Consider the following 26567-nt stretch of genomic DNA (forward strand, 5'->3'; position numbering starts at 1 on the left):
TTGGAGATATGGCAATGCTTGAGTGGCATGCTGTCATTGTATTATTAATGATGCACAGGGGCAGTGTTTCACTTACACATGTAGTTTACGGATTAGTGTGGAGTCCATTATACAGAAAGTTCCAGCGACAACTTACACTTTAGGCATCTGAACAAATTCACCTTTAATCAAGCCAAAGATTTGTATTTTCCCATCAAAGCAACCTAAAGCTTTGAGAAAAATAACAGTTCCTAATGATAAAAACAAGGTTTACAAATCTCTTTATTCAATATAGTATCATCTGTGAATGACAATTTTGAGTACTGCTAACTTCTGATGCCCGAAATGTAAGTATATATAGCTAGTTTCTGAACATTCTGTATAGCAACTTAGGAAGCCACCTACCGATTGAGACATCATTTTTGTATTATCATGGTTTTGTTCAAGGAAGAACCTCCTCACAACTGTAAACGAAAAATTAAATGAAATAAAAAAAGATGTTCTAAAAACAAAATCAAGATGAACCTCCTAGGGAAAGGAATAAATTATGCAGACATTTAAGACAAAAAGTCCAATTTAAGTTAATGAGTAGATTAAAATTTTAAACCTTTCAGCTGGGTTGTTTTAAACCCATTTTTACCTTTGTAGCCCCTTAGTAAACAAATTCATCAAATTCCTCATCAGAAACTGACTCTACACACTTCAAAGGTTGTTTGCTACCTACAGCATTACATATATAGTCATGTTGTTATTGCTAACTACCATCAAAATGATTCTGTGAACAAGCTACCTTGACTTGAAATGTGTGATGTGTACCTACAGTAATTTATATACTGAGAAAACTACTTCCCCTCCTATGACAAAGTTTCCTATTTGAAGTATTTCATCAAATGTTGTTACTGAGCAGATAGATTCTATTACATCACTGATAGTTTCTTACCTTTTATGCAGTCATGCTTGAGTACTAAAATGTTGATATATTAAGGTACTGCATTCACATTCAGGGGTATCATACACTACAATACTGTAATTACAAGGGAAACTACACAGCTACAGGGATTTTTTTCCTTCTGCAATCTCTTTATAAGGTAAACAGCAATGATTTCTATCTGTAAAATAACTGCTCACATGAATTTCAACAGCAAGGCTAACACATGTTTCAAACATCTATTTACATTATGCTATTCCTATGAAATCTAGTAAATTGTAAAACTAATTTTTTAATCAGCATCAACTAGCCCTCCCTCCAAAAATTTATATTAAAATTACATTAATATTAAGGACTTAATATTTAAGGCCTGAGAAAGTGGAGAATTTTCAAACATCTGAAGTTGTATGTAGGCAAATGGGGTGGTTGTGAAGATGAATTACTGAGTAAAGTATCCAAATACGGTAAATGTCCATGTGGAATGAGAAGTGTTAAGAGAAATAGGTACTGTATTTGGGAATGAATGTAAAATGAAGGAATGCTTGTATCCACAGTGCTGTACAAAACAGCCATAGGACATGATGGTGTGTGCCTGGAATATTCTTTCCACTTTCCAAGAAAATCAATTATTCCTTTTATTGGTGAAGCTCAGGAGAATTAAAATAAATATCTACCTAGTTGTATTCTATGGGAAGAGAGCTATGCTCGTAATGACCCACTTTTGTATCTTTCAGCATCCAGTTTGATCTTAAATTCTTGTATAGTTTTTGCACTCACTGTTTCTTCATTCAGTTTGTTCCAGATATACTCCGTGTGGGAAGCTATTCTTTTTCAGATCTCGTGTAACTATCCTTTTTAAGTTTCTTTTTGTGTCCTCTGGTTTTTCTTCTATCCCACTTTAATAAGTCATCTCTATCAAGGACTTTCATCCCTTTCATAATTCTGTATTTGGTTAGCAGTTCTCCTCTTTCTCTACTTTGTTCCAGGGCAGGTAGTTCCAGTTTTGCCAATCTTTGTATCTCAAATTGGAATGTAGGTGCCATTTTTGTCATTGCTCTTTGAATTCTTTCCAATTTCTTTGTTCTTTTTAGTACTAGGTGTCCATAGTGTTGCAGTGTACTCCAATTTTGGTCTTATCAATGTAACTAATATTTTCTTAACCGTTTCTTCATCCATGTAGTCAAATGCCACTTTCATTGATCTTAATCAATTGAAAGTTTCTCCGATTAATTTGTCAATATTTTTGTCTGGTGTCTGTCATTGGTGATAGCTACTCCTAGGTCCCTTTCCGAGTTGACTTTTTTAATTTCCTTTGTACCAATTTTTGTATTATCCTGATATTCTGTTTTTGGTTTTTCCAAATTCCATTACACAGAAGAAGCCCAATTTAACTAACTAATTCAGCCAAGGTCCAGTCCACTAAAGTGAATTTTCCGTTAAATTGAGCGAGTGAGCGTTAGTGTAACAGTGTTGCCAGAGCGGATTGTAAAAATGATACTTACCTAAAAATTCCCTATTGTACACACACACACATACAGTATATATATTATTGTAAGTGAATTATAGGCAGCACAATCGTGAATTGCAAACAAACAGCAATGTGCAGTAATTTGTTGCAACATGTGTGTGTGTGTATTACCTAGTTGTATTTACATAGTTGTATTTTACCTAGTTGTATTTTGCGGGAAGGGGAGCTATGCTCGTGTTGTCCCGCCATTGTATCTCTCAGTGTCTAGTTTGCTTTTAAACTCGTGAATGGTTTTTGCACTTACTATTTCATTATCCAGTTTGTTCCAAGTGTCTAAAACTCTATGTGGAAAACTGTTTTTCTTCAGTTCTCTTCTATAGCTATGTTTTCTTAATTTCCTTCCATGTCCTCTTGTGTTTCTCTTGTCCCAGTTTAGTAATTCTTCTCTATCAAGTATCTCTGTGCCTTTCATGATTCTGTAGATGGTCAGTAGGTCTCCTCTCTCTCTTCTTTGCTCCAGTGTCGGTAGCTCCAGTTTAGCCAATCTCTCCTCGTATGATAGGTTTGCAAGTGCAGGTGCCATTTTTGTAGCTGCTCTTTGGATTCTTTCTATTTTCTTTATGTTCTTTTTGGTACTGGGGACCACAATGTTGCCGCATACTCTAGTCTAGGCCTTATCAATGTAACCAATATTTTTTTTATCATGTCTTCATCCAGGTAAGCAAAAGTCCCTTTTATTGATCTTAGCAAGTTGTAAGTCTCCCGGACAATTTTGTTAATCTGTGTATCATAGGACAAGTCGTTTGTGATAATAACTCCCAAGTCTTTTTCGGATCCTCCTTTCTTTACTTCCTTGGTTCCAATTGTATATTTTCTTGATATTCTGTTTTCGCTTTTTCCAAACTCCATTATGCTACACTTCTTAGTATTAAAATCCACTTCCCATTTCTGACTCCAGTTCCATACCCTTCAGTTCTTCTTGCAGTGCTTCAGTCCTTATCAGTTTCTACTTTCCTTAACAGTTTGGCATCATCAGCAAAGAAGCTCATGTAACAGTTCAAGCCCTCGTCCATATCATTCATATAGATAGCAAACATTATTGGAGCCAGTACAGATCCTTGCGGTACTCCACTGATCACCTCTTTCCAATCTGAATATTTTTCTCTGAGTACTACTCTCATCTTTCTTCCAGTCAGGAAGTCCTCCATCCATTTTAGTTGGTTCCCTCATATTCCTCCTATGTGTTCCAGTTTTTTTAGTGTGCGTGTGTTTGTGTGTGTGTATTTACCTAGTTGTATTTTACGGGAAGGGGAGCTATGCTCGTCGTGTCCCATCTTCATATCTCATTTTATCTAAACTATTTTTAAATTCATGTATTGTTTTTGCACACACCACTTTCTCATCTAACTTGTTCCAACTGTCTATTACTCTGTGAGGAAAGCTGTTCTTTTTCACATCTCTTCTATAGCTGTCTTTCTTGATTTTCTTTCCGTGCCCTCTTGTATTTCTATCATCCCATTTTATCAGATTCTCTCTATCAATAATTTCTATGCCTTTCATGATTCTGTAAATAGCTATCAGATCTCCTCTCTCTCTTCTTTGCTCTAGTGTCTGTAGTTCAAGTTTTGCTAGTCTCTCTTCATATGATAGTTTTGAGTGTTGGTGCCAATTTTGTAATTGCTCTATGTATTCTTTCAAGTTTTTTTATACATTTTTTTGTACTTGGTGACCACATCGTTGCAGCATATTCCAATCTTGGTCTTATCAGTGATTAGAATTTTCTTCACCATTTCTTCATCCATGTATGTAAATGCCACTTTAATTGTTCTTATTAAATTATAAGTTTCCCCAAAAATCTTATCTATATATTTCTCAGTTGACATATTCATAACAATGACTTCCAGGTCCTTCTCATTTTCTACTTTTTTTATTCCTTCTTCTCCCAATTTATATGATCCTGTTATTCTGTTTTTGCTTTTTCCAAATTCCATTATACTACACTTTTTAGTGTTGAACTCCATCTCCCACTTCCTACTCCATTCCCATACTTTATCTAGATCACTCTGTAGTGACTCACAATCTTCTTCCGTGTTCACTTTTTTTAATAGTTTTGCATCATCTGCAAAGAAGCTCATATAACTTTGTGTGTGTGTGTCATGTAACAATGATATGAGCTGTCTGTGAATTTCGGGGAATATTAGTCATAGCTTCGTGTTTGGTTCGATGTACAACCACTCCTCGTTTAACGACGACAATTGGGACCAGCGCGCCGTCGTTAACCGAATTGGTTGTTAAGCGAAAGTGTATACATATACGTACATGTACTGTATGTACAATGTCCAGCAATACATGCATCTTTATTTTCGTGTATTTCCCTCTTTTATACAGTACATTAAAGCTTTATTTACTGTTTATTTATGGTGGTTATGTTCCCGAAATTACAGTATATGACCAAATCCGCGTATGCTGACATTCCATATTGAATACCAGATTATTTTTTTTAGTTTCGACCATGGGCGCAATATAGCAATAGAAAATTAATTATTAATTTTGTAAATTAAAATGTATCAACGTAATATGCAATTTTGTGGGCGGAAATGAAAGTAAAAAATACCTTGCTACAAGAAAATATGCTAATGAACGAAGTCGGTAGCATAGGAACGGGACGCCATCTTGTCGTCTGCCTACGTCTCTCACGACGACGACAACGAGGACGAGCCAGATGACATTTAATTTGCAGGTAATGATTTATCAAACACAGGTTAGGTTAGTTTATTTTAGGTTAGGCAAATTTATCATCCTTTCATTTCCTCGACATCGGCATCTATCATAACAAACATGGTGTACTATTCGTCCGACATGACTTCGTTACTTACGAAATTTGTTTTAGCACCTTTTTTTTATTTCCGCTCACAAAATTGCATATTAATTACGTTGATACATCATAATTTACAAAATTAATAATTAATTTTCTATTGCTATATTGTGCCCTTGGTCGAAACTAAAAATTTACCACTACCGGTATATATTGTACCCCAGGTAGTTTTTCCAGCTTGCAGGATGGTAATGTAGACCTAAGCTTCAGAACACTTTACCTCACAGCTAATATCCACCGTACAAGTTCATTTATAACATCATACAAATTTGCTTCAGCCAACTTAATTATCGTACACGACATCGTAATTTCGGGAGATTTACGTTAAAAGAATATTGGTCTGTCATAAAGCCTGTCGTTACTCCGAGTTGTTGTTAACCGAGTAGGTCGTTAAACGAGGAGTGGGTGTATTGTATAAGGAGGGCTCACTGTACCTTGTGTATTTTGTCCATTAGTTCATCTCTACATTATTTCAATATCCAATTTGCAATTCCATCCAGCCCATGTGACTTTCTGATGTCAAGGGTTTTAATTTGTTCTCATTTCTTTCTGTCACTTATTTCTTTCATTTCGGGGGACCTCTCTCTGTCCTCCTTCCTCCCAATTTTGTGAGTTTTAAATTGTGAATTCAGATTTAAAATGCTTGATCATAATTTCAGCCATTTCTACATCTATATATTCTTTATTTCCTTTGCGCAGTTTCACTTTAGTGTTTGTCGTTTATATATCTGTAGAATAGTTTAAGTTGGTCCTTACATTTTTCTGTTATGTCTTTTTCAGTTTCTTTTTTCTTGCCTGTGTATTTTTACACATTAGTTTCTTAGTTTGATGTATGTTAGCCATTTGGCCTTTATTTTTTCTTTCTTTTTTTAGGCTTTGTCTCATCTATCTTCTGAGTGATTTCTATGCCTTTTTCTTATTGTCTACCCCCCCGTGTAAGGGGAAAAAAGCCTTTGGTATATGTATGTATGTATCTTCTGGTGAGATCAATAGCAAACTACTACGGGTTGGGCCATACCAATGGGGTCGACCTCAAGGGGGTAACTATAGTATAGAGTAGATTCCAGCCTGCTGTTATTGGGGTTACTCCAGCTGATAATCATATGCTGAAGGTGAAGTCAAAGCACACCTTGGGCTCCATCTCTTATTGTAGTTCATGCTCAAAGACACATGGACTTGAAGAGATGTTATATGCCAAATTTGACATGACACTATAATTGATCAGCATGTAGTGGGCACATGTTTAGTGCATTATATTTGTAATATATAAATGTGTATGGGTGTGTAATTGTGTGGCACCATGTAGCAGATTCCAGCTAATGGATTTGCATCCTTGCTTATTGACTTGACCGATGCCATGTGGGTCATCAGTACTTTGGGCAAGAGCACACGTTTGCTCTACATCATACCATACTTTTGTAAACTTGTCAGAAATTTCATTACCCACAATTATATCAAATGGTGGCAGCGGATAAAAACTTCATATTTTGTAAGATTTCAGTGACGATTTAATTGTGACTTGTGCACAAGTGAACAAAATGGTTCTATATGGTTTCATGGGTGTTTTGGTATACATACATTTTTTTTCTATCATTCTTACAGCTATGTTCATACACTGCAATGCATGCGATTGCAAATAATTTACTATAGTAGATGTTCAAAAAGAATTTGTGGACTGCTTAGTATCATTCTGTTGAACATCCTCTCATGCCATTTCGCCTCAAACTTTAAGCTCATCTCTGTCACTAGCTACCTTTACATTGTCCCAGAATATTATCACCAGTGTGATATGGCATTTCTCAATATATTGCTGCAGTAATTCCAGCAATACCCTTATTAAACACGTGGATGTTGTCAGGCGAGTATCTATTCATTAGGGATTATTTGGCATCAAACATCTATGGTCATTGATGTCACTATTGATTAGATAAAATATTCTTATTTCTATATTGTTATAGTGTAGGTATTGTTACGAACACGTAAAGTGCCTCCCGTAAAATACCTCATTCGGATAGTTTACGATTAGAAAAGGTAGTTAGACAGGCAGGGAAGGAGGAGGAGGTGGTGGAGAAGAGGCGATGTTGTAACCAAAATACAGTGGGACGGTCAGATTGTGCTTGTAACCTAACCGAACTGTGTCGTTAGACTGTTGAAGACATCGCCTCAAGCCGGTGAATTCTTGCGCCCCCCTTTGCCCACTATTGATAATCTTGTTACATTACCTGCATACAAACTGGAACAGTCGAACTGTGCTTTTTCTTTATATTTACGTGAATGTGTATATCCTCATTGTATAGACGAATACCATGTTTGTTTGCCCTGCATTAATATAAGTGACCAAGGAAGATCGTGTGTTTTTGTTCACTCATACCATCTTTGTCGTTACTGGGCTTGGCGAATCTTAGAAGTTGTATTTGAACGACACTGTCCGGAACCGTTCGAAGGAGCCCGGGGTGTTCGTTTCACTGGTGTCAGAAGTGGGATCTACCAAGCCTTAGTAGCTGCCGCAAAGGTGGTTTGAGTGACCACGGGAAAAGGAAGTTGTGTGCTATTCCTTTAGTGAATTTCGAAAATGGCGGAAGGTCCCGGTGATGTTAATTGGTTCATTTTGGAGGTACTTCAAGCCCTGCAGGAAAATATGCAGGCAGTACAAACTAGCGTACAGAGGGATATGCAGGACATACGGGCAACACAAGAAACCTTGAACAGTTGTGTGCAGGGGTTGCGTAATCAGCTGTTAGGCTGGAAAGACGATCTGAAACAGTTCACATAGGCTAGTTGCACTGATGTGAAGAATGAAGTTAAAGAGGAATTGGCTGAGGTGAAGCGGGACATGAAAGGGAAAGTGGCAAAGTTGGAAGAACGGCTGCGAAATATAGAGGTGTCTACAAAGCCGGACAAACTGGCTTCGAGGATGGGAACTCCGGTAGAAAACGCAGATGGTGACGTCAGCAGTGAACTGGGCAATAATGCTCAGCAGAGACGACGCGCTTCGGAGGAAAGCTGTTGTGCTTCCCCTGATGCCTCTTCCATGAAACTTGTCTCAGGCCCCCTGTCGCCATGCTGTTCCCGGAATAGGCGGAAACCACAGGAGTACGATGGACGGGTACCATGGGACACCTACCTGGCTCAGGTTGAGCTACTGGCTGGAGCCCAGGATTGGAGTCGGGACGAACGAGCCATACAACTCGTTTCCTCGTTGAAAGGCCACGCTGTGGAGGTGCTAAGCCAGCTGAATCCTCAACAACGCACCTCCTACCCCTGTATTGTTGCTGCGCTGGAGCGCAGGTATGGTCATCTCCACCAGGCTGAGGCATTTTGTGCTAGTTTCCGGACTAGGATGAGGGCACATAGGGAACCTCTGCAACAGCTGGCCCCGGACTTGGAACATCTGGTGAGGAGGGTGTACCCAGGAGCCTCGGAGGATGTGACAACCGTGCTGTTGAAAGACCAGTTTCTGGACGCTCTGGGAAACCCTCAGCTGCAGATCTACATGAAGCAGGCCCACGTGAAGGATCTACAAGAGGCGTTAGCTCGGGCTCTAAAGTTCGAGTCGTTTGTGAGCTCGAGTAACGCGAGATGTAACATGGGTACAGGGACACCAATGTTACGTGCCAGAAGGAGCATCACAAGGAAGACGACCATCGGAAATGGTTCCTATAAATTTACTGGTACGTGTTGGAAGTGTGGCAAAAAGGGACATAAGAAGAGGAAGTGTACCAAGCAGCCCCGCTCCCATTCCTTGGAGAGAGGAAGGTACGTGTACGAGCCATGCTGCTGGGGATGTGGACAGTTGGGCCATTATTCTAACGAGTGCACGCAGATGAGGACCGGCAACAAGACTGCTTTGGCGGAAAACGACGCCAGGCTGGAGATAGGGGCCCGATCCCAGCCGGAATCCTACAGGTCCTACTCCCGCTGAGATGCCGCGAATCTGCTCCCCAGACTGTGCAGGTGGAGGGCACAGTGGATGGTGAGCCCTGTCGACTCACCGTAGATTCAGGATCAGGGAAGACGTTCGTGGGGACCGACATAATAGGGGGACGCCATATCCCGATGGCGACAAAACAGTTGTGTGGAGTGACTGGCCACTGCACCAAACTTAGAGGGCCCGTAGAAGCAGTGATAGGGGTAGGCAATGAGGAAGAAGAGCTGCCTGTGTACGTGGCAGACATCGAAGACCGCTGTCTCTTAGGCCTCGATTACTTGAAGAAGAGTGGTGCACAACTGAATTTCGAGGATATGAAAATGCGTACAGGGGACTCTGAAGTGCCGTTGTTGGAAGACAACGGAAGCACAGCGGTGGTGACGACTGTCACAACAAGTGTACCTCCTCTATCCGAGACGCGCGTGCAGTGCAAGCTAAGCCGCAAGATGAAGAAAGACAGCGGTCTTGTAGAATCTTCTTCCTCCACTCAAATGCAAGAGGCTCTGACAGTAGGACGCACGTTGGTACGACCAGGCGTGAACGAAGTGACAGTCCTTATAGCCAACCTGTCAGGACAGGAGCGACACATATCGAAGGGGACTAAGGTGGGCGCATGTACAGAAATAGAGCGGGTAAGATCAACTAGAAATGATGAGCGGACCCAGTGGGAGAATGTGTCCGTCAGCTGTGACGTACCAACCTACCTGCAGGACCTGCTGAAGCGGAGTACTGGATGCCTTGATCATGAACAAGAAAGGAAGTTAACTGCCATGCTATGCTCCTACACGGATGTCTTCTCAGCTGGTGATGCAGATCTGGGGCGCACAGCTTTGGTGAAGCACCACATCCGCACCAACGACAGCCCTCCAGTGAAAGTCCCACCACGAAGAACGGCACCCGCAAAAAGGCAAGAGATAGAAGGAGCAGTGAACAAGCTCATCATGCAGGGATTCGTGGAGAAATCTCAGAGCCCATGGTCTTCAGCTGTGGTCCTTGTGAAAAAGAAGGACGGTACTACCCGGTGCTGCGTCGACTACAGAGCATTGAATGACTTAACGGTGAAGGACTCTTACCCACTGCTGTGTGTGGACGACACCATAGACACGCTGGTTGGAGCTAAATGGTTCTCCACTCTGGACCTCAAGTCCGGATATCACCAAGTGGAAGTGAAGGAAGAGGACAAGGAAAAGACGGCATTTTCTTATGGCAGTTCACAGTCATGCCATTCGGACTGTGTAACGCTCCCGCGACTTTCATGCGTCTCATGGAGCTCGTATTGGATGGACTACAGTGGAGGACAGCGCTCGTCTACCTCGACGATGTGATCATGTACGGGGCTACATTCGAAGAAGAATTGGAACGACTGAGGGAAGTGTTACAGCACTTCAGGGAAGCAAACTTGAAGCTCAGCCCAGAGAAGTGTGTGTTGTTCCAACGTGAGGTGCAGTTCTTAGGGCATATCGTCGGACAAGACGGAGTGAAGGCAGACCCAAAAAAGATGGCAGTTGTCAAGGACTGGCCAGTACCACAGACAGTAAGGGAGGTACGAAGTTTCCTTGGTTTCTGTACATACTACCGCAGGTTCGTGCAGGGATTTGCCACCATCACTGCTCCGCTCTACCAGCTGACTCGCAAGGGAGCAACGTTCTGCTGGGATGAGGCATGCCAAATGGCTTTCGAGGAGCTGAAGGAAGCCCTGATCAACGCCTCAGTGCTGCCTTACCCTCACCCCAACTGCCCGTACATCCTCGACTGCGACGCCAGTGCAGAGGGAATTGGAGCCGTGCTCTCTCAGGAGAAAGATGGTCAGGAGAGGGTGGTCGCCTATTACAGCCAGAAGTTCAGCCCCCCAGAAAGGAACTACTGTACTGTGTAACCGGGAAAGAACTGTTGGCGGTGGTGAGAAGCGTGGACTATTTCTACTCTTACCTGTATGGGGCAGAGTTCTTGGTGCGAACTGACCATGCGACGCTTCGCTGGTTGAAGAACCTGAAGAAGCCAGAAGGGCAACTAGCGCGTTGGATTGGGAAGCTGGAGCAACATAATTACCGAGTGGAACACCGGCCCGGACGGGTACACAACAATGCCGATAGCCTGAGTAGACGCCCATGCGCTCCAAATTGCATGCACTGCATTTGTCATGACCCCGTGGAAGTCTGTAGATGGACGGCTGTGCATGTTGGAGACACCGACTTCCACCCACGTTTGCTGAAGGCCAAGCGAAAGGACTCGGATATTGGACTCGTGGTGGAGTGGCTGGAGATGAGCGAGGATAGGCCTACCTGGGAAGAGGTTGCAGCCACGAGTCCTACCACCAAACACTTCTGGGAGCAGTGGGGCATGCTCCGGTTGCAGGAAGGCGTGCTAATAAAGAAGTGGGCTTTGCCTGATGGCCGAATCAAGTTTTGGCAAACCGTGATACCGAGGGAACTACAGTAAGAGTTGCTTCACAAAGCCCACGGTGGTGTTACAGGTGGCCACTTCGGGAGGAGAAAGACGCTGGCCCGAATTTGCCAGCGGTATTATTGGGTTGGACTACGACGTGACGTGGAGGAGTGGTGCCGCGTCTGTGACGTCTGCTGTGCCAGGAAGGGACCATCGCGCCGTGGTCGCACTCCAATGCAGCTGTATCAAGTGGGAGCGCCGATGGAGAGAGTGGCAGTTGACATTGCAGGTCCGCTCCCAATCACGGAGAATGGGAACTGTTTTCTTTGCGTAGCCATGAACTACTTCACAAAGTGGCCAGAGGCATACGCTATTCCCAATCACGAAGCAGTTACAGTGGCAGAGGTGCTGGTGACGGAATTCTTCAGCTGGTTCGGAGTACCAATTGAATTGCATTCAGACCAAGGACGGGAGTTCGAATCGGAGGTCTTCCAAGAGAGTTGCAGACTCTTGGGATTGAGGAAGACGAGGACCACTCCGCTCCGCCCTCAAAGTGATGGCATGGTAGAGTGCTTCAACCGGACGTTGCTGCAGGAATTGGCTACGTGCTGCCAGGAGAGCCAAACCAGCTGGGACCAGAAGCTGCCAGCGCTGCTGATGGCTTATCGGGCCGCTGAACATGAGGCCACCCAATACACCCCCGCACGCCTGATGCTGGGTAGAGAGCTTCATCTCCCCGTCGATCTTGCCACGGGACGACCACCAGACGAGGAGCTGCCCACTGCTAAAACATCCTATGCTATCGCGCTGCAGGAATGCCTAACCGAGGCGCACCAACAAGTAAGAGGACACCTGAAACTTGCTGGAGAAGCGATGAGGTGCCGTTACGACCATAGCTCGAAGGAACCAGAGTTCAAGGAAGGCATGCAGGTCTGGTTGCACAAGCTGCAGAGCCCATGGGAAGGTCCCCATATGGTGGAGGAACGGGTGTCTGACGTCACCTTTCGAATACGTCGAAACGCCCACAGCCGACCTAAGGTGGTCCACTGCAATCGGATGTGGAAATACCATGGACAAGGGAACTTTTCTTGGGACGAAGAGATGAACCCAGCTATCCCCCCATGGGATGACTCTTCGGAGCAACCGGAGCTACTGCTGGGTACCAGCGGGGATGGAGAAGACGTGGCGAATGATGCGAGCAGCGACGTGGAGTTGGGCGTGCCTCTAGACCCTCGGGACATCAAGCAAGAAGCCAGGCCGACGAGATCCTGACACCCCCCTCGTTATCTGGAAGACTTTGTGATTGAATGAGTTAGGGATGGACGGGTCATCCATATTTGAAAGGAGGGGGCAGTGTTACGAACATGTAAAGTGCCTCCCATAAAATACCTCGATCGGGTAGTTTACGATTAGAAGAGGTAGTTAGGCAGGCAGGGAAGGAGGAGGTGGTGGAGAAGAGGCGATGTCGTAACCAAAATATAGTGGGACGGTCAGATTGTGCTTGTAGCCTAACTGCACTGTGTCATTAGACTGTTGAAGACATCGCCTCAAGCCGGTGAATTCTTGCACCCCCCTTTGCCCATTATTGATAATCTTGTTACGTTACCTGCATACAAACTGGAACAGTCGAAATGTGCTTTTTCTTTATATTTACATGAATGTGTACAGGTAGTCGTCGACTTACGACCGAGTTCGGTTCCGACAGACAAGTCGTAAGTCGATCTGGACACGAGTCGAATTATATATATATACAGCGTATATTACCCTTTATATATTATTTTTGTTACTGTATATATATATTGTGTATTATATTTACCGTACTGAAATAATCTTAGCATCTTTGAACTATGTTGTATAGTATTTGTAACCTTTTTATAATTTCATCTGATTTTCTTTGGGAAACGTAGCTTAGGCCAAAGCATACTGAAAAAAATCCTATTATCTTTGACCTATGATATTAGATACTTTATTCTTTAACATTTTTATTATTTTACCACCAGACTTTCTTTAGGAAACGTATGCATACTGAATAAAATCATATTATCTTTGAGCTACGTTCTTTAATATTCATTAACTTTTTATAATTTTCGTTAGGAAACGTAGCCTAGGCCTACGCATACTGAATAAAGTCCTGTCATCTTTGACCTACAAATACTTTTTTGTTTGTTAAATACATATCATTGCAAAGCACAATCAGGAAAATTTCTATTTCAAAACACATTCTTCTCGTTTACGTACTATACCGAAAATATACCGAGCATAAACAAAGTTTACTGTTACATTTTATTAATCGCAGAACATAAAAATACAAAATGCTGTACCGAATATATTGTTATCTCGACAACACATACATACATATACCAAGGCTTTTTCCCCCTTCCAAGGGAGGTAGCCAAAAAGGGAAAGGCATAAAAACACTCCCACCCATTTCATCCCTAAATACACTCCACACCCCTCCCACCCTCCCTCTCATCTGAGCACCTCCTGGATGACGGGTCATCCCTGCACCCTGCCCACCGCCCTGGGTCAGAAGCAGTGTCGCAAGACACAGTACATCCACAGCAAGGCCGCTTCATTTAATCGGCGACCCCCCCTCTCCGCCCCCCTTTGCATATAAGGCGAGGACGGGGAGAAATCCCTTCGGGCTGCGTCAAAATTTACTCACACATACTACCCCATCCCCCACCCCCCTGCCCATTCCTCCTCATGCAGTCACATCATCATCCATATACAACCATTCTCCACAACAACAAAGCATAAAAAAGTTTTACTGTTACATTTCATTAATTGCAAAACATATAAAAATACAAAATGTAAGATAATTTTTTTATTTCAAAACACATTCTTTTCGTTTACGTACTGTACCGAACACATTGTTATCGACAACAAATTAGCCTAGGCATAAAAAAAAGTTTTACTGTTACATTTATTAATTGTGAAATATATAAATACAAAATGCAATGCAAAATTAGGAAACATTTTACTTCAAACAAACAGAATGAAAGAATATTTAGCTGGCTGAAATGCTGATGCCACCGGCAGCCTGCCAAAATTGTCGTACTTGCGTCTCTTGTACTGCACTCTTGTACTGCACTGCCAGACATAACATTGCAATTCTATTACTCTATTAAATGTTAGATATTATTGCACTACCTCGTGGTCATAAAGTCGATCAGTCGTAAGTCGCATATGTCATAAGTCGACGACTACCTGTATATCCTCATTGTATAGACGAATACCATGTTTGTTTGCCCTGCATTAATATAAGTGACCAAGGAAGATCGTGTGTTTTTGTTCACTCATACCATCTTTGTCGTCGCTACTGGGCTTGGCGAATCTTAGAAGTTGTATTTGAACGACACTGTCCGGAGCCGTTCGAAGGAGCCCGGGGTGTTCATTTCAGTATTATACCTTAGAAATATATATTTTAAAACAATGAATATTTTAAGATATATATTCAAACTTTAATATTTAACTTATAAATTAGTTATAATTTGAATTGATACACTGTATTTTAAAAGGTTTTAACTAATGCTGCATTAAAGTTGATTAAGAAAATATATAAATAAAATTTAAAACTTGGCATTCTAAATCTTATCAAGAATGCAAATTTAAGAAAATTAAAAAGGAGATCAATATCACATTCAGCTCCTAAAATCTTAATCAGAGTATATCTGCTATTATTATTTTTACAATGGTAAAAGTAATGTTCTCTAGCTGCCTTTAGACTTGGGCATTCTACTAAAATATGTTTGATTGTCAATGGGACAATCAATTTCACCTCACTGACACTTTTATATCTTTTTCTGGTGAACGGGGGCATAGTGCATTTGACAAGTCTAAACTTCTTATAAAAAAAAAAAAAATTCTTAGGTTAAATACAACAAAGGATGGAAATAAACTGGATTATTATGGACCTTATATATAGCAGGTGATCATGAAAACATCTAATACCTTTGCCCTATGTGCTCACATGCAGAGCAATGCGCGGTTATTCGTATCCAGTGAGGATTGAATCAGGGTTTATACAGTTACAGTGCAGTAGAGACATTTGCAAAGCATAATGGTACGGCCCAGAAAATTTTCAAACAATTCATGAAATCTATTATGCTCTACTACTCTCATAAAAACTCTTGACAGCTCCTAGAAGCTTTCCTCCTATCCCATATATCTGCATAACCTCCCACAGTGCCTTTCTGTCTACCCTATCATAAGCCTTTTCCAGATCCATAAAAGCCAAAAAACATCCTTCCCCTTTCCTATAGCTTTCTCACATATCTGTCTTACCACAAAGATCTGATCTACACAACCTCTACCTGTCCTAAATCCACACTGTTCCTCACCAATTACTCCCTCTGTTCCTCTCCTAATCCTCTCAATCAAGATCCTCCCATAAGCCTTCCCAACTACACTTAACAAGCTAATCCCTCTGAAACTACTACATTCACACTTGTCCCCTTTTCCCTTGTAAAGAGGAACTATACAGGCACTCCTCCAGTCCTCCGGCACTCTACCCTCTCTCCAACAAACATTAAATAACCTCACCAACCAGTCCACCATCACTGTACCTCCCTTTTTCAGACATTCTGCATGGCATCCATCCAGACCAGGTGCCTTACCTGCTTTCATCATCTTAACAACTGCCTTCACCTCATCCTTCCTTATTTCTCCTCCATTCTCCTCACTCATTTTCTTCGCATTTCCCACTGCAGCTATCTTTCCTTCCCTATCCTCCTTCACATTTAGCAACTCCCTAAAATATTCTGCCCATCTTCCCCTTACTGCCTTCTCTTCCATTATCATCTCTCCATCTGCACCTTTTACCTTTTCTTCTCTACTTGATTCGCCTCCTCTTCCTCTCTTAATTTATTTCCAAAACATCTTTTTATTACTTTCAAAATTTTCTGTCATACTCTTACCCCATTTCACATCTGCTCTCCTCTTTGCAACCTTTACCTTTTGCTTTACTTCAATTTTCTTTTCTTTGTACCTCTCATATGACTCCCTCGTCCTATTTTGTAACCAATCTGTGAAAGCTCACTTCTTCTCTTCTACAACTTTCTTTGTTTCATCATCCCACCATTCACTACCCTTTCTTCTATTTCCTCCTGTCCTTCTTGTTCCACACACCATCCTTGCACACTTTATGACTCCCTCCTTGAACCATCCCCATTCTTCCTCCACACCCAGCTCTACTCAATCCTTTACTCCCTCCCACTCCTCCTTCAGCTTCTTTTCGTACTCCTTCTCCTTTTCATTCAAAGAGTTCACTCTAAGAACCTCCCTACCTTTTGTCCCTTTCCTCTTTCTCCATCTATCCTCCACTCTCAACTTACCTTCCACCAAAAAATGATCTGATATTCCCCCACCCTCTCCCCTTAGCACATGTACATCCTTAACTCTTCCCATCATAATCCTATTTACCACTACATAATCCATTAGCGCTCTATCTACCACCCTTCCATCCACCACCCTCCCCCATGTGTACTTATACTTGACTTTCTTCCGAAACACTGTATTTGCTATCATCAACTCTCTAGACACATTTCCACCATCAACTCTCCACTACGATTCTTTCCTGGAACTCCACATTTCCCAACCACTCCATCGATTGGACCATTTCCTACCCTAGCATTAAGGTCTCCCAGTACTATTACATTGACATTTCTTCCTAAATCCTCTATGCACTCATTTAAATCTATCCAAAAGGCCTCCCTTTCTTTTACATTCTTCTCACTGCCAGGCCCATATGCGCTTACAAAGACCCACATCTCCTTTCCCAGTTTCACCTTCATCCACATTATCCTTGAGGAAACCTCCTTCCACTCCACTACCCGTTTACCTATCTCTTCACTTACTAGAATAGCCACCCCTTCCCTCCCTCACCCTCTCTTCACTCCTGAGAACCTCCTGCTTACACTCCCAAACTTACACTCACCCTTCCCTTTCAACTTCGTTTCACTCAAAGCCAACACATCCATCTTTCTTCTCACAAACATACTACCTATCTCTTCCCTTTTACTCTCATCTATACCACATCCACGCACATTAAAAGACCCAAACCTTAGGGTGCTGGTCCAAGAACTTCCAGACCCTCTTATGCCTTCTCTTTTTTGTTTAGGAATGTCCCCTGTGGGGCTACAAGGAGAAGGATGCCTAGTCCCAATCCCCGTCCCTTTCTTCTCACCTCTTACGATCCAAGTGGGAATACTTGGTGGCAGTATTCTTTTCCCCCACCACAAGGAATTCCCCCATCACAGAAAAAGAATACTCAGAGAAATGATACAGGACAGCAACAAGGGGTTGGGGGACAGCATAATGGAGGGACAGTCGTAGTATAAAAGTGTCATCATTTCTCTATGAACAGTTTTCCTCTATCATAGACAAAATGATGTGTGGCTCTGGTCCGTAGGGGCGCCCCAATAGACCCTAAAGTATCAACTGCATGCTACTTATTAGATACATTTGGGTAAAAAAAACCCGTTATCAATAACAGCCACTGAACACAGCATGAGAACTCTAGCATTATTCTAGTTCAGCGATTCCCAAACTATGGGTCGCGAAGTGTTCAAGAATGGGTCACGAGACCTTGTTAGAAAGAAAAAAAATAGTTTCAATCAAAAGCTTCCCTACACTTGTGTTTTCAATAAAAGAAGACTTTCGAAATTGTTTTTTGATGCTTGGGTCGCCACATCTTCACCAGATGATTTGGGTCGCGGCCAAAAAAAGTTTGGGAACCACTGTTCTAGTTCATCAATGAACCTATCACCATAACACTGAGGGGTGATTTTCCGGCGATCACCCCTCTTCTTCTACTTTTAGCCGGAGATGTAGAGAGCAATCCTGGGCCCACCACAAAATACACATGCCCAACATGCTCTAAACCCATTACTTCGAGCAGACAGACAAAGGGCTCAGTTCAGTGCAATATGTGCAAAAACTGGGCCCACCTCACTTGTACAACACTTGCTGACACAAACCAATACACAAACACTTGGACATGTTCTACCTGCCCTCCAGTAACCCCACTCCCACCTCCCCAACCACAGCCAACACCCTTACCCACTCCCAATTTCCCTTTGCCCTTACCCCCGATTAGTACTCCCCTTCCTTTGTCCCCGATCTCTCCTTTCCCCCCCTCTGACCCAGATCCTACACCTTCCCCACTACCACCCCAACCTCAACCCCAAACGGCAACATACAACACATACAAAACACACAACATCAACATATTACAACACAACATTGACGGTATTAACACTAAAAAACATGAACTTGAACACTTTCTTAAACAACACAACATACACATTGCGATTTTACAAGAAACAAAACTAAGACACTCACACAAAACACCATCATTTCATAATTACACCACCATCAGACAAGACCGGACTGACGGCAATGGCGGTGGACTCATCACCCTGATCCACCACTCCATCTGTTTTGTGGACACAAGTGCCACAACCAAAATTCTCCTCCCTACCACAGATAACACAACAGAAACCCAATCCATTCGTATCCGCACAGGCAACAATTCAACACTGACAATAGTTAACATGTACATTCCCCCCCAATCATCCCCCACAGTTCCAAACACCTTCAGACCTCAACTTAGCCAACTAACCTCAATCCCCAATCTGATCATGGGTGGTGACTTCAATGCCAAGTCGTCTGCCTGGTATGTCGACAACCCTGACACAGACAGAGGGCTTGATATACAGACTCAATTCGACTCATTGACTATCATGAACAACACGCATAATCATACACATATCCCATACCAAGCCCTCTACACTCCCTCCTCTCCTGATATCACCTTTTGCTCCCCCTGCCTAACCCCAACAACATCATGGAGAGTGGTCGGAGCCCTTGGCTCTGACCACCTTCCAATCATCATCACCACCAAAACAAGATGCACCCCAGCTGGCCACAGACACACTTACACCAATTACAGGAGAGCTAACTGGGAAGCCTTTACTGAAGAGACAGAACAACATTTTGAAACACTTAACAGTACACCAATCACAAACATAAACAATGCTGTGCACGCTTTTAATACAATCATACAAAACGCAGACAAGAGATACATCCCTAGAGGCAACAGAAAATCACACAACCCCAACTTCACACCAGAAATCCAAGGCCTCATCAGACAACGTGACACACTTAAACACGATACCCCCACACCTATCCCTCAAAACATAGCAGACCAAATACAAACACTAAACACTGTGATTGCCAATAAAATACATGAACAAAAACACAAAATTGGCAAAACTTTATCAATACACTTGATCACAAAACAAACACCAGCAAATTGTACAAAACACTCAACAGCATCACACTATCCAACACTAACACTACACGCTCTCACGCAGCAATAATCACAACAACAGATAATCTACCCTCAAACAGACAAGCAAACGCACTCATACGTCATTTTGCACAGACGAGCCATCTTACATCTCACCCTGACGACCGACGCACCATTCGACGTAAGAAAGACTTCCCCACAGACTCAGACTATACACCCTTCATAGACAGTCAGACAAAACTCATAATGCATAATCTCAAGCACTCATCTGCCTGTGGCCCTGATAACATAAGCAACATCCACCTAAAACACATTGGACCACAAGGTATACACGCACTCACAAACATTGCAAACTACAGCTATTCACACAACACTATACCCGACATCTGGAAGCATGGTAAAATAATCACCATTCCAAAACCGAACAAAGACCAAACAATCCCAACATCGCACCGCCCAATCACACTTCTCTGCACCCCCTCTAAAGTCATTGAATGCCTAATACTTAAACTTGTCACACCATATATTCCCCTTGCTGACTCACAACACGGTTTTAGGCCACTACACTCCACACTCTTCTGACAAACCTCACACAAAGAATTTTAGATGGCATCAATTCAGATAGGCCCCACCACAGAACACTTCTTATAACATTGGATATTAGTAAAGCTTTTGATGCTATCCCCCGCCACAACCTAACAAATAAAATATATAACACAGACATGCACAATAACACCAAAAGATGGCTGGCCAATTATCTGGCAGGCAGGAATGCTCATGTGTCATATAATGGCCAATCATCGCACATCAGAAACATTAAGAACGGAGTACCACAGGGCTCAGTTCTATCCCCCACATTATTTAATCTATACATGCATGACTTACCCACGCCAGACACCTCAGAAATACAAATCTCTTCCTACGCAGACGACATAACAATCACATGCACACATCGTAACACAGACAAAGCTGCAGAAATAATCCAGCCTTACCTTGATACACTCAACACATGGTTCATCACAGACTCAAAATAGCTCCAACCAAATCTACAGCAACACTTCTCACCAACTGGACAAAAGAACACAAATACATACCTCATCTCTACATCAACAACACTCTAATACCACACACAAACACACCGAAAATTCTTGGTGTAACATACGATACATCCATGTCTTTCAAACAACACCTCACAAACATAAAAAACAAATGCACACCTAGACTTAACGCACTTAAGTCAATCACTGGAACAACATTTGGACAAAAAGAAACTAATATAACAATATACAAACAATGCATACGCTCAGTGATGAATTATGCGAGTCCTGCATGGGCTCCTAATCTCAGTGAGACACACCACAACACCCTTCAAATCATACAAAACAAAGCCCTAAAAACAATTACAGGCTGCACAAATACAACACCTACAGACCATTTACACCATGAAACAAAAGTCTTCAAAGTCAAGGACCACCTCGACATGAGAGGCACACAAACACTTGCTGCAGCCACCACAAACACATCACACCCGCTACACTACATAGCAGAACACACACACACACCAAGAAACATTAAAACTACACCCAAAGACCTTTATTACGCACAGATACTCTTCTCTTCCTCCACAACCACCAAATACCAGCCTCCGGAAACATATTCATAATCATATCACTCACCGCTCCATTAACACACTGCTGCATGCCAGACCCCCTGATATCCACCCTTCTGAATCCTCTCTCCCACGAAAGGACAGAGTCCACTTGGCCAGACTGCGATGCGGTCACCACCCAGCACTTCTAAGTTACCAGAAGAGGCTGGACGACCGTGTTGTGAACAGCTGCCCAGGATGTAACACTTCACCCCATACCATACAACACATAATGGAAGACTGCATTATACACAATCATGCACGCAAACAACACAACATACACTCTATAAAGGATTTGTGGGAAAACCCAGTTTCGGCTGTGGCCTTCCTTGGGGAGACGGGACTGCTCGGACAGACAGTCTAGGGAACGACAACAACAACAACACCTTTATATAAATATGCATTCAAATTCTTTCAAGTCCCCAGAAATGACACCAGCATAAGAAGAAATTCAAAATAGTCAAGAATAACACTGGTATGCCTTGATTCAGGTCACTTCTATGTATTGAAATTGCACTGCACGGTACCACCATAAAATCACATGTTGCCTCGATGTTCACCAAGTGGAAAACCCACAGCCCCAATATAGCTGGTAATGGTCCTCAGACCTTCCCACAGATATCTGCAGAAAAATTTGTATTATTTCAGTTATGCATACCTATGTGATATAGCATTAGAAAATTAAATATTAACTTTGTAAATTATAATACATGAACATAATATGCTATTTTCTTGGCAGAAAAAAAAAAAAAAACTTGCTACAAGCAAATCCATTATTGAATGAATGTGCTAGGATATAGTCCAGACGCCATGTTATCGTCTGTCCAGTCCAGACGCCATGTCGTCTGTCCAGTCCAAACGCCATGTTGTTGTCTGCCCAGTCCAGTCATTGTCAGTTAGACAATGGCTTTCATGTGGACTGGGCGTTCTCCAACTGGCAACTCCAGGTGACATTAATAAGTGTTGTTACAAAGACAATAAGGTTTCCTTGGACTTTTTGAGTGAGCATGGGGTTCTGCCGTCATGTTAATTGCCCGAGGTACAATAATAATCAGGTCACCAGCATCTGTGACAACAATGACCTGGATGATCTTTAGAATTTGAGGTACCAAATTATTAAATATAGGTTAGGTTAGAACAGACGAATTTATCATCCTTTCATTTCTTTGACCTCGCATCTATCAAAACAAACATGGCTCATCATTCAACCGCTGTGACTTCATTAATAAATCTGTTTCAGCAACTTTTTGTTGTTGATTTTCACCAAGAAAATTGCATATGACATCAATGTATTATGATATACAAAATTAAAACATTTCTATTGCTATATCACATAGATATGGATTTCTAAAAATTTACCAAAAATTTTGTAATGTTGCCTTTGTGAAATTATTTCTATATGACTGGTAGAAAGTGGTATGTGGGGGAGCAATTGCCAGTTCTTAGCTCTGTTTAAAAATGTACAAGCAATAAAGATGAAGTTCACAGAAATCTTAGGCCCAGTCCAAGGCCATGTGTCAACTTCTCAAAGTTGCACTTGTTCATAGAGGCAAAGGGGTTATCAGGTTCTGAAAATGGGCAACTTCACTATCTACCTTGCAGGAGCATCACATGTAGGTATCCACCCCTGGTCCTACCAACACAAAAGAGTGAACAAGAAATACTAAGCAACCTAATTGCAAATAGACATATATAATATGCTGTCCTATGGCTACACTCACTGAAAACAGATTAAAAAAATCTCTGCACCACCAAGTGATTCATAGACCGTTTCTTGGGACCATGGACCTTTCAGCAAGCCAGAAACAGGGTAACAGGTTTAATGTTTAAAATAATTTCATTATCATTATTGACACAGCTTAGATGACTCTCTACTGAGGAGGACCCCTGAGGGATACAAACACAGCCTCTGTACCTCACCACAGTGACAGTGGCTTAGGAAAAATAGAAAAAGAAAGAAAAGGAAGAGAAGAGAAGAGAAGAGAGAGAGAAAGTCATACATTTCTTGCAGGTCCATGTCCTTTCAGTTTGTTTCTACCATATTCCATTTTTCCCACAAATAATTCATGAATAACGTGTCAAGTGGAAATAAACAGTGATATACAATTAAGAAATATATTAACTTAACCAGCCATTAAATATAACAAAATTCTAATACAGAACAATAATCTTATATTGTTAGTCAAGCTGTGGGAGAACTTGAACCTGAGGCTATTTCAAAGGAGGGAAGTTATCAAACAAAGATGCACTAACTTACTTTAAGTTATTTCAGTTCCTGTCATAAACCCATCAATAAAATACCTAATCATTATAAAAGTTCCCAGAGTTAATGTTGTCTTCATTATATTTAAATCATATTCAAGAACAGAATTCCTATATTTCCTAATATCCAAGTGGCAGTATCAGCGTGTTGCTTACTTATGCTGCTGACACTTACGGCTACGCCGGGTATGTCACGATAATGCTGATACAGTACAAGTATTTAAACCTTGCACACTAGTCAAGCGAACTGGACTGCGGGGACAACGAAATCCACTATGAACTATGACTGGTCAGTTGTTTTTTTCTCAATGCAGTGATACCAAAAGAGATGCCCTAGAAGCAAAAGGTGTACTTTAAAATACAAGCTCTTTAAGTCCCAGCAGTCTATCAACTTGCTTCTAACGGTGTACTCATATTGTCGTATATACATAAAAATAAGCATTACACACATTAAATACGAACCTCCATCCATAGCAAGCCGTATGTGTTTGTGGTTGTCTGCACTGTCATCAGTGACGTGAAGCCCTGGAGGTTCATTGCCATGGACTAGAAAGCAAGCAAATGTAGAACTCGGGATTCTCAAGAAGCTTCCATCACTGACCCAAAACAAACTCTCCCTGAGGTTTTCCAATAATTATACCTTTTCTAAACACCTAGAACACAACTAACCATACAAAAAATGTGCATAAAACACAACTACATCTACCTATGGTGTAAAGGCATCATATCGACCAATAAAAATATGTAAATTGTCAAGCATACCCTGGTCGAAGGTTTCTGACAGGCTCTCGTATCCACCATTTTGTTTACACTGGTACAATGACGTCAAGGAACCGTTTTCTGTGTTCGATCAATGGAAGGGTGTGGCATAAAAGAAATTTAAATTTGGAACTATTCAATTGGATGTTCATGAAATTGTTGTTAATCTGTATGAAACAAAGCATACGTAGTGATTATGCTTATAAAAATTGTTGCAGTTACATTGGTTCTGTTAGTTAAAGAGAAATGGTAACGGTGTCAGGTTATTGGGTACCGGCATACATCAATGAAACTATTTATGCGGTAGTTATGACAATATACGTGCTCAAATGGGTAAAACCTGACATCTATCTTCTGGTTTTCTACTTATATTTATGGATTATATCATTATAAGGAAAAGACGATATCAACTTGCAAAATTTCAGTCACACGCATATCACATTACTAATGGCATTGTAATGCATTCCTGTGGTAATTTGTACTTCCTGAACGAGTCCTGGAAAACAATAGGGCCAGGCCATTGAATTAGATTTAAACTTATTGTTATAAGACCTTTTCAGCTTCAGCTGACAAACCACCAATTATACATTGTAGTTCTATTTGCTATAGTGCACTCGTCACAGTGCATATTCTGGTTTTCAATTAATATTTCATAACATAAAAATCGAGCACATCGAATTACATTTTTGTTGTTCATCCATTCTTCGAATTCTTCAGCCTTTATTATAAATAAACAAACAAACAAATAAATAAACGAATAAATAGATAAAGAGGAAACAAAGAAAACAAATAGAAATAGGTAGGAATGAATAAATGAATAAACAAATAAATGGATAAATAAATAAATAAATACGCAAATACAAATATAAATTAATATATTGATAGAATGAAAAATAAATGAAGTAATTGATAAACAAATAGATAAATAAATGTACATTTAATAGACAAATAGATAGATAAATAGATAAATGAATGTATAGATAAATAAATGAACACAAACAAACGGGATATATATATATATATATATATATACATATATATATATATATATATATATACATACATATATATATATATATATATATATATATATATACATATATATATATATATATATATATATATATATATATATATATATATATATATATACATATACATATGGGTTAAGAATGTACTGGACTATGTGGAGAGAGGACAGCTGAGATGGTACGGACATGTTATGCGGATGGAAGAGCAAAGATATCCAAAGAAGTACTACTTATGGAAACCAGAAGGAAGAAGACCTGTGGGACGCCCAAGAATGAGATGGAGAACAAATATCCAGCAGGCCCTGCACAAGAGGGGAACTTCACTGGAGGAGGTTGAGAGGGATAGAAAATACGAGGAACGTCAACAATGGAGAGAGCTAACGAGACGTGGCAACTGACAGACCTATCAGGTCTAACAGGAGGAGGGTGAGAAAGTGAAAAAATGTGTGTGTATTTACCTAGTTGTATTTTACGGGAAGGGGAGCTATGCTCGTGGTGTCTGTGTGTGTGTGTGTGTGTGTGTGTGTGTGTGTGTGTGTGTGTGTGTGTGTGTGTGTGTGTGTGTGTGTGTGTGTGTGTGTGTGTGTGTGTGTGTATATATATATATATATATATATATATATATATATATATAAGCAAATAGATCAATGAATGAATAGACAAATAAATCATTAAACATAAAGACAAAAAAAAAGTCAGACGAATTCAAATAAACTCATCGTTTTTTTTTTTTTTCTTTGACCCAACATATTCTATTCTTGTTCTACAAAGAGTATGCCACTGTGTTACCAGTGGATGGGCACCATTACTCCCATATGTGTGACCAAAGCCAAAACTTTGCCCTGTGTACTTGGAGTGCTTGTCAGGAATAAATCCCGACAGAGGCATTTTTTAGAGTAAATGAGCTAGTATTACAAATTAATATAGACATCTGTGGTTACGGCCTCGGTTAATTTAGTGAATTGATAGCTGTAGAATTAGGATTAAGAT

The 26567-nt window shown here is 41.1% G+C and overlaps 1 protein-coding gene across 10 annotated transcripts in view; it reads right to left on the bottom strand.

Annotated features, from left to right (window-relative positions):
- The window catches only part of LOC143041743 (coronin-1A-like), a 195162-nt gene extending 170550 nt beyond the window's left edge, over positions 1–24612 (bottom strand). For 5 of the 10 annotated variants that reach the window (XR_012967815.1, XM_076213757.1, XM_076213763.1 and 2 more), the window contains exons 1-2: positions 24550–24586; positions 24250–24333 (exon numbers count right to left, since the gene is read on the bottom strand). Coding sequence is in view for 9 of the 10 variants with exons in the window: in XM_076213757.1 (XP_076069872.1) it covers positions 24250–24330 (81 nt within the window). In the remaining variant the exon portion in view is untranslated. Of the gene's footprint in view, positions 1–384; positions 444–14868; positions 14890–23943; positions 24121–24249; positions 24334–24549 lie in introns of those variants that run through there. The other 5 variants (XM_076213758.1, XM_076213761.1, XM_076213760.1 and 2 more) reach the window with 5 other exon arrangements.
- Between the last annotated feature and the right edge of the window lie 1955 nt (positions 24613–26567).

Source organism: Oratosquilla oratoria, chromosome 32 (assembly GCF_046742065.1).
Source record: "Oratosquilla oratoria isolate Oo_2021 chromosome 32, ASM4674206v1, whole genome shotgun sequence".
Classification (NCBI taxonomy): domain Eukaryota; kingdom Metazoa; phylum Arthropoda; class Malacostraca; order Stomatopoda; family Squillidae; genus Oratosquilla; species Oratosquilla oratoria.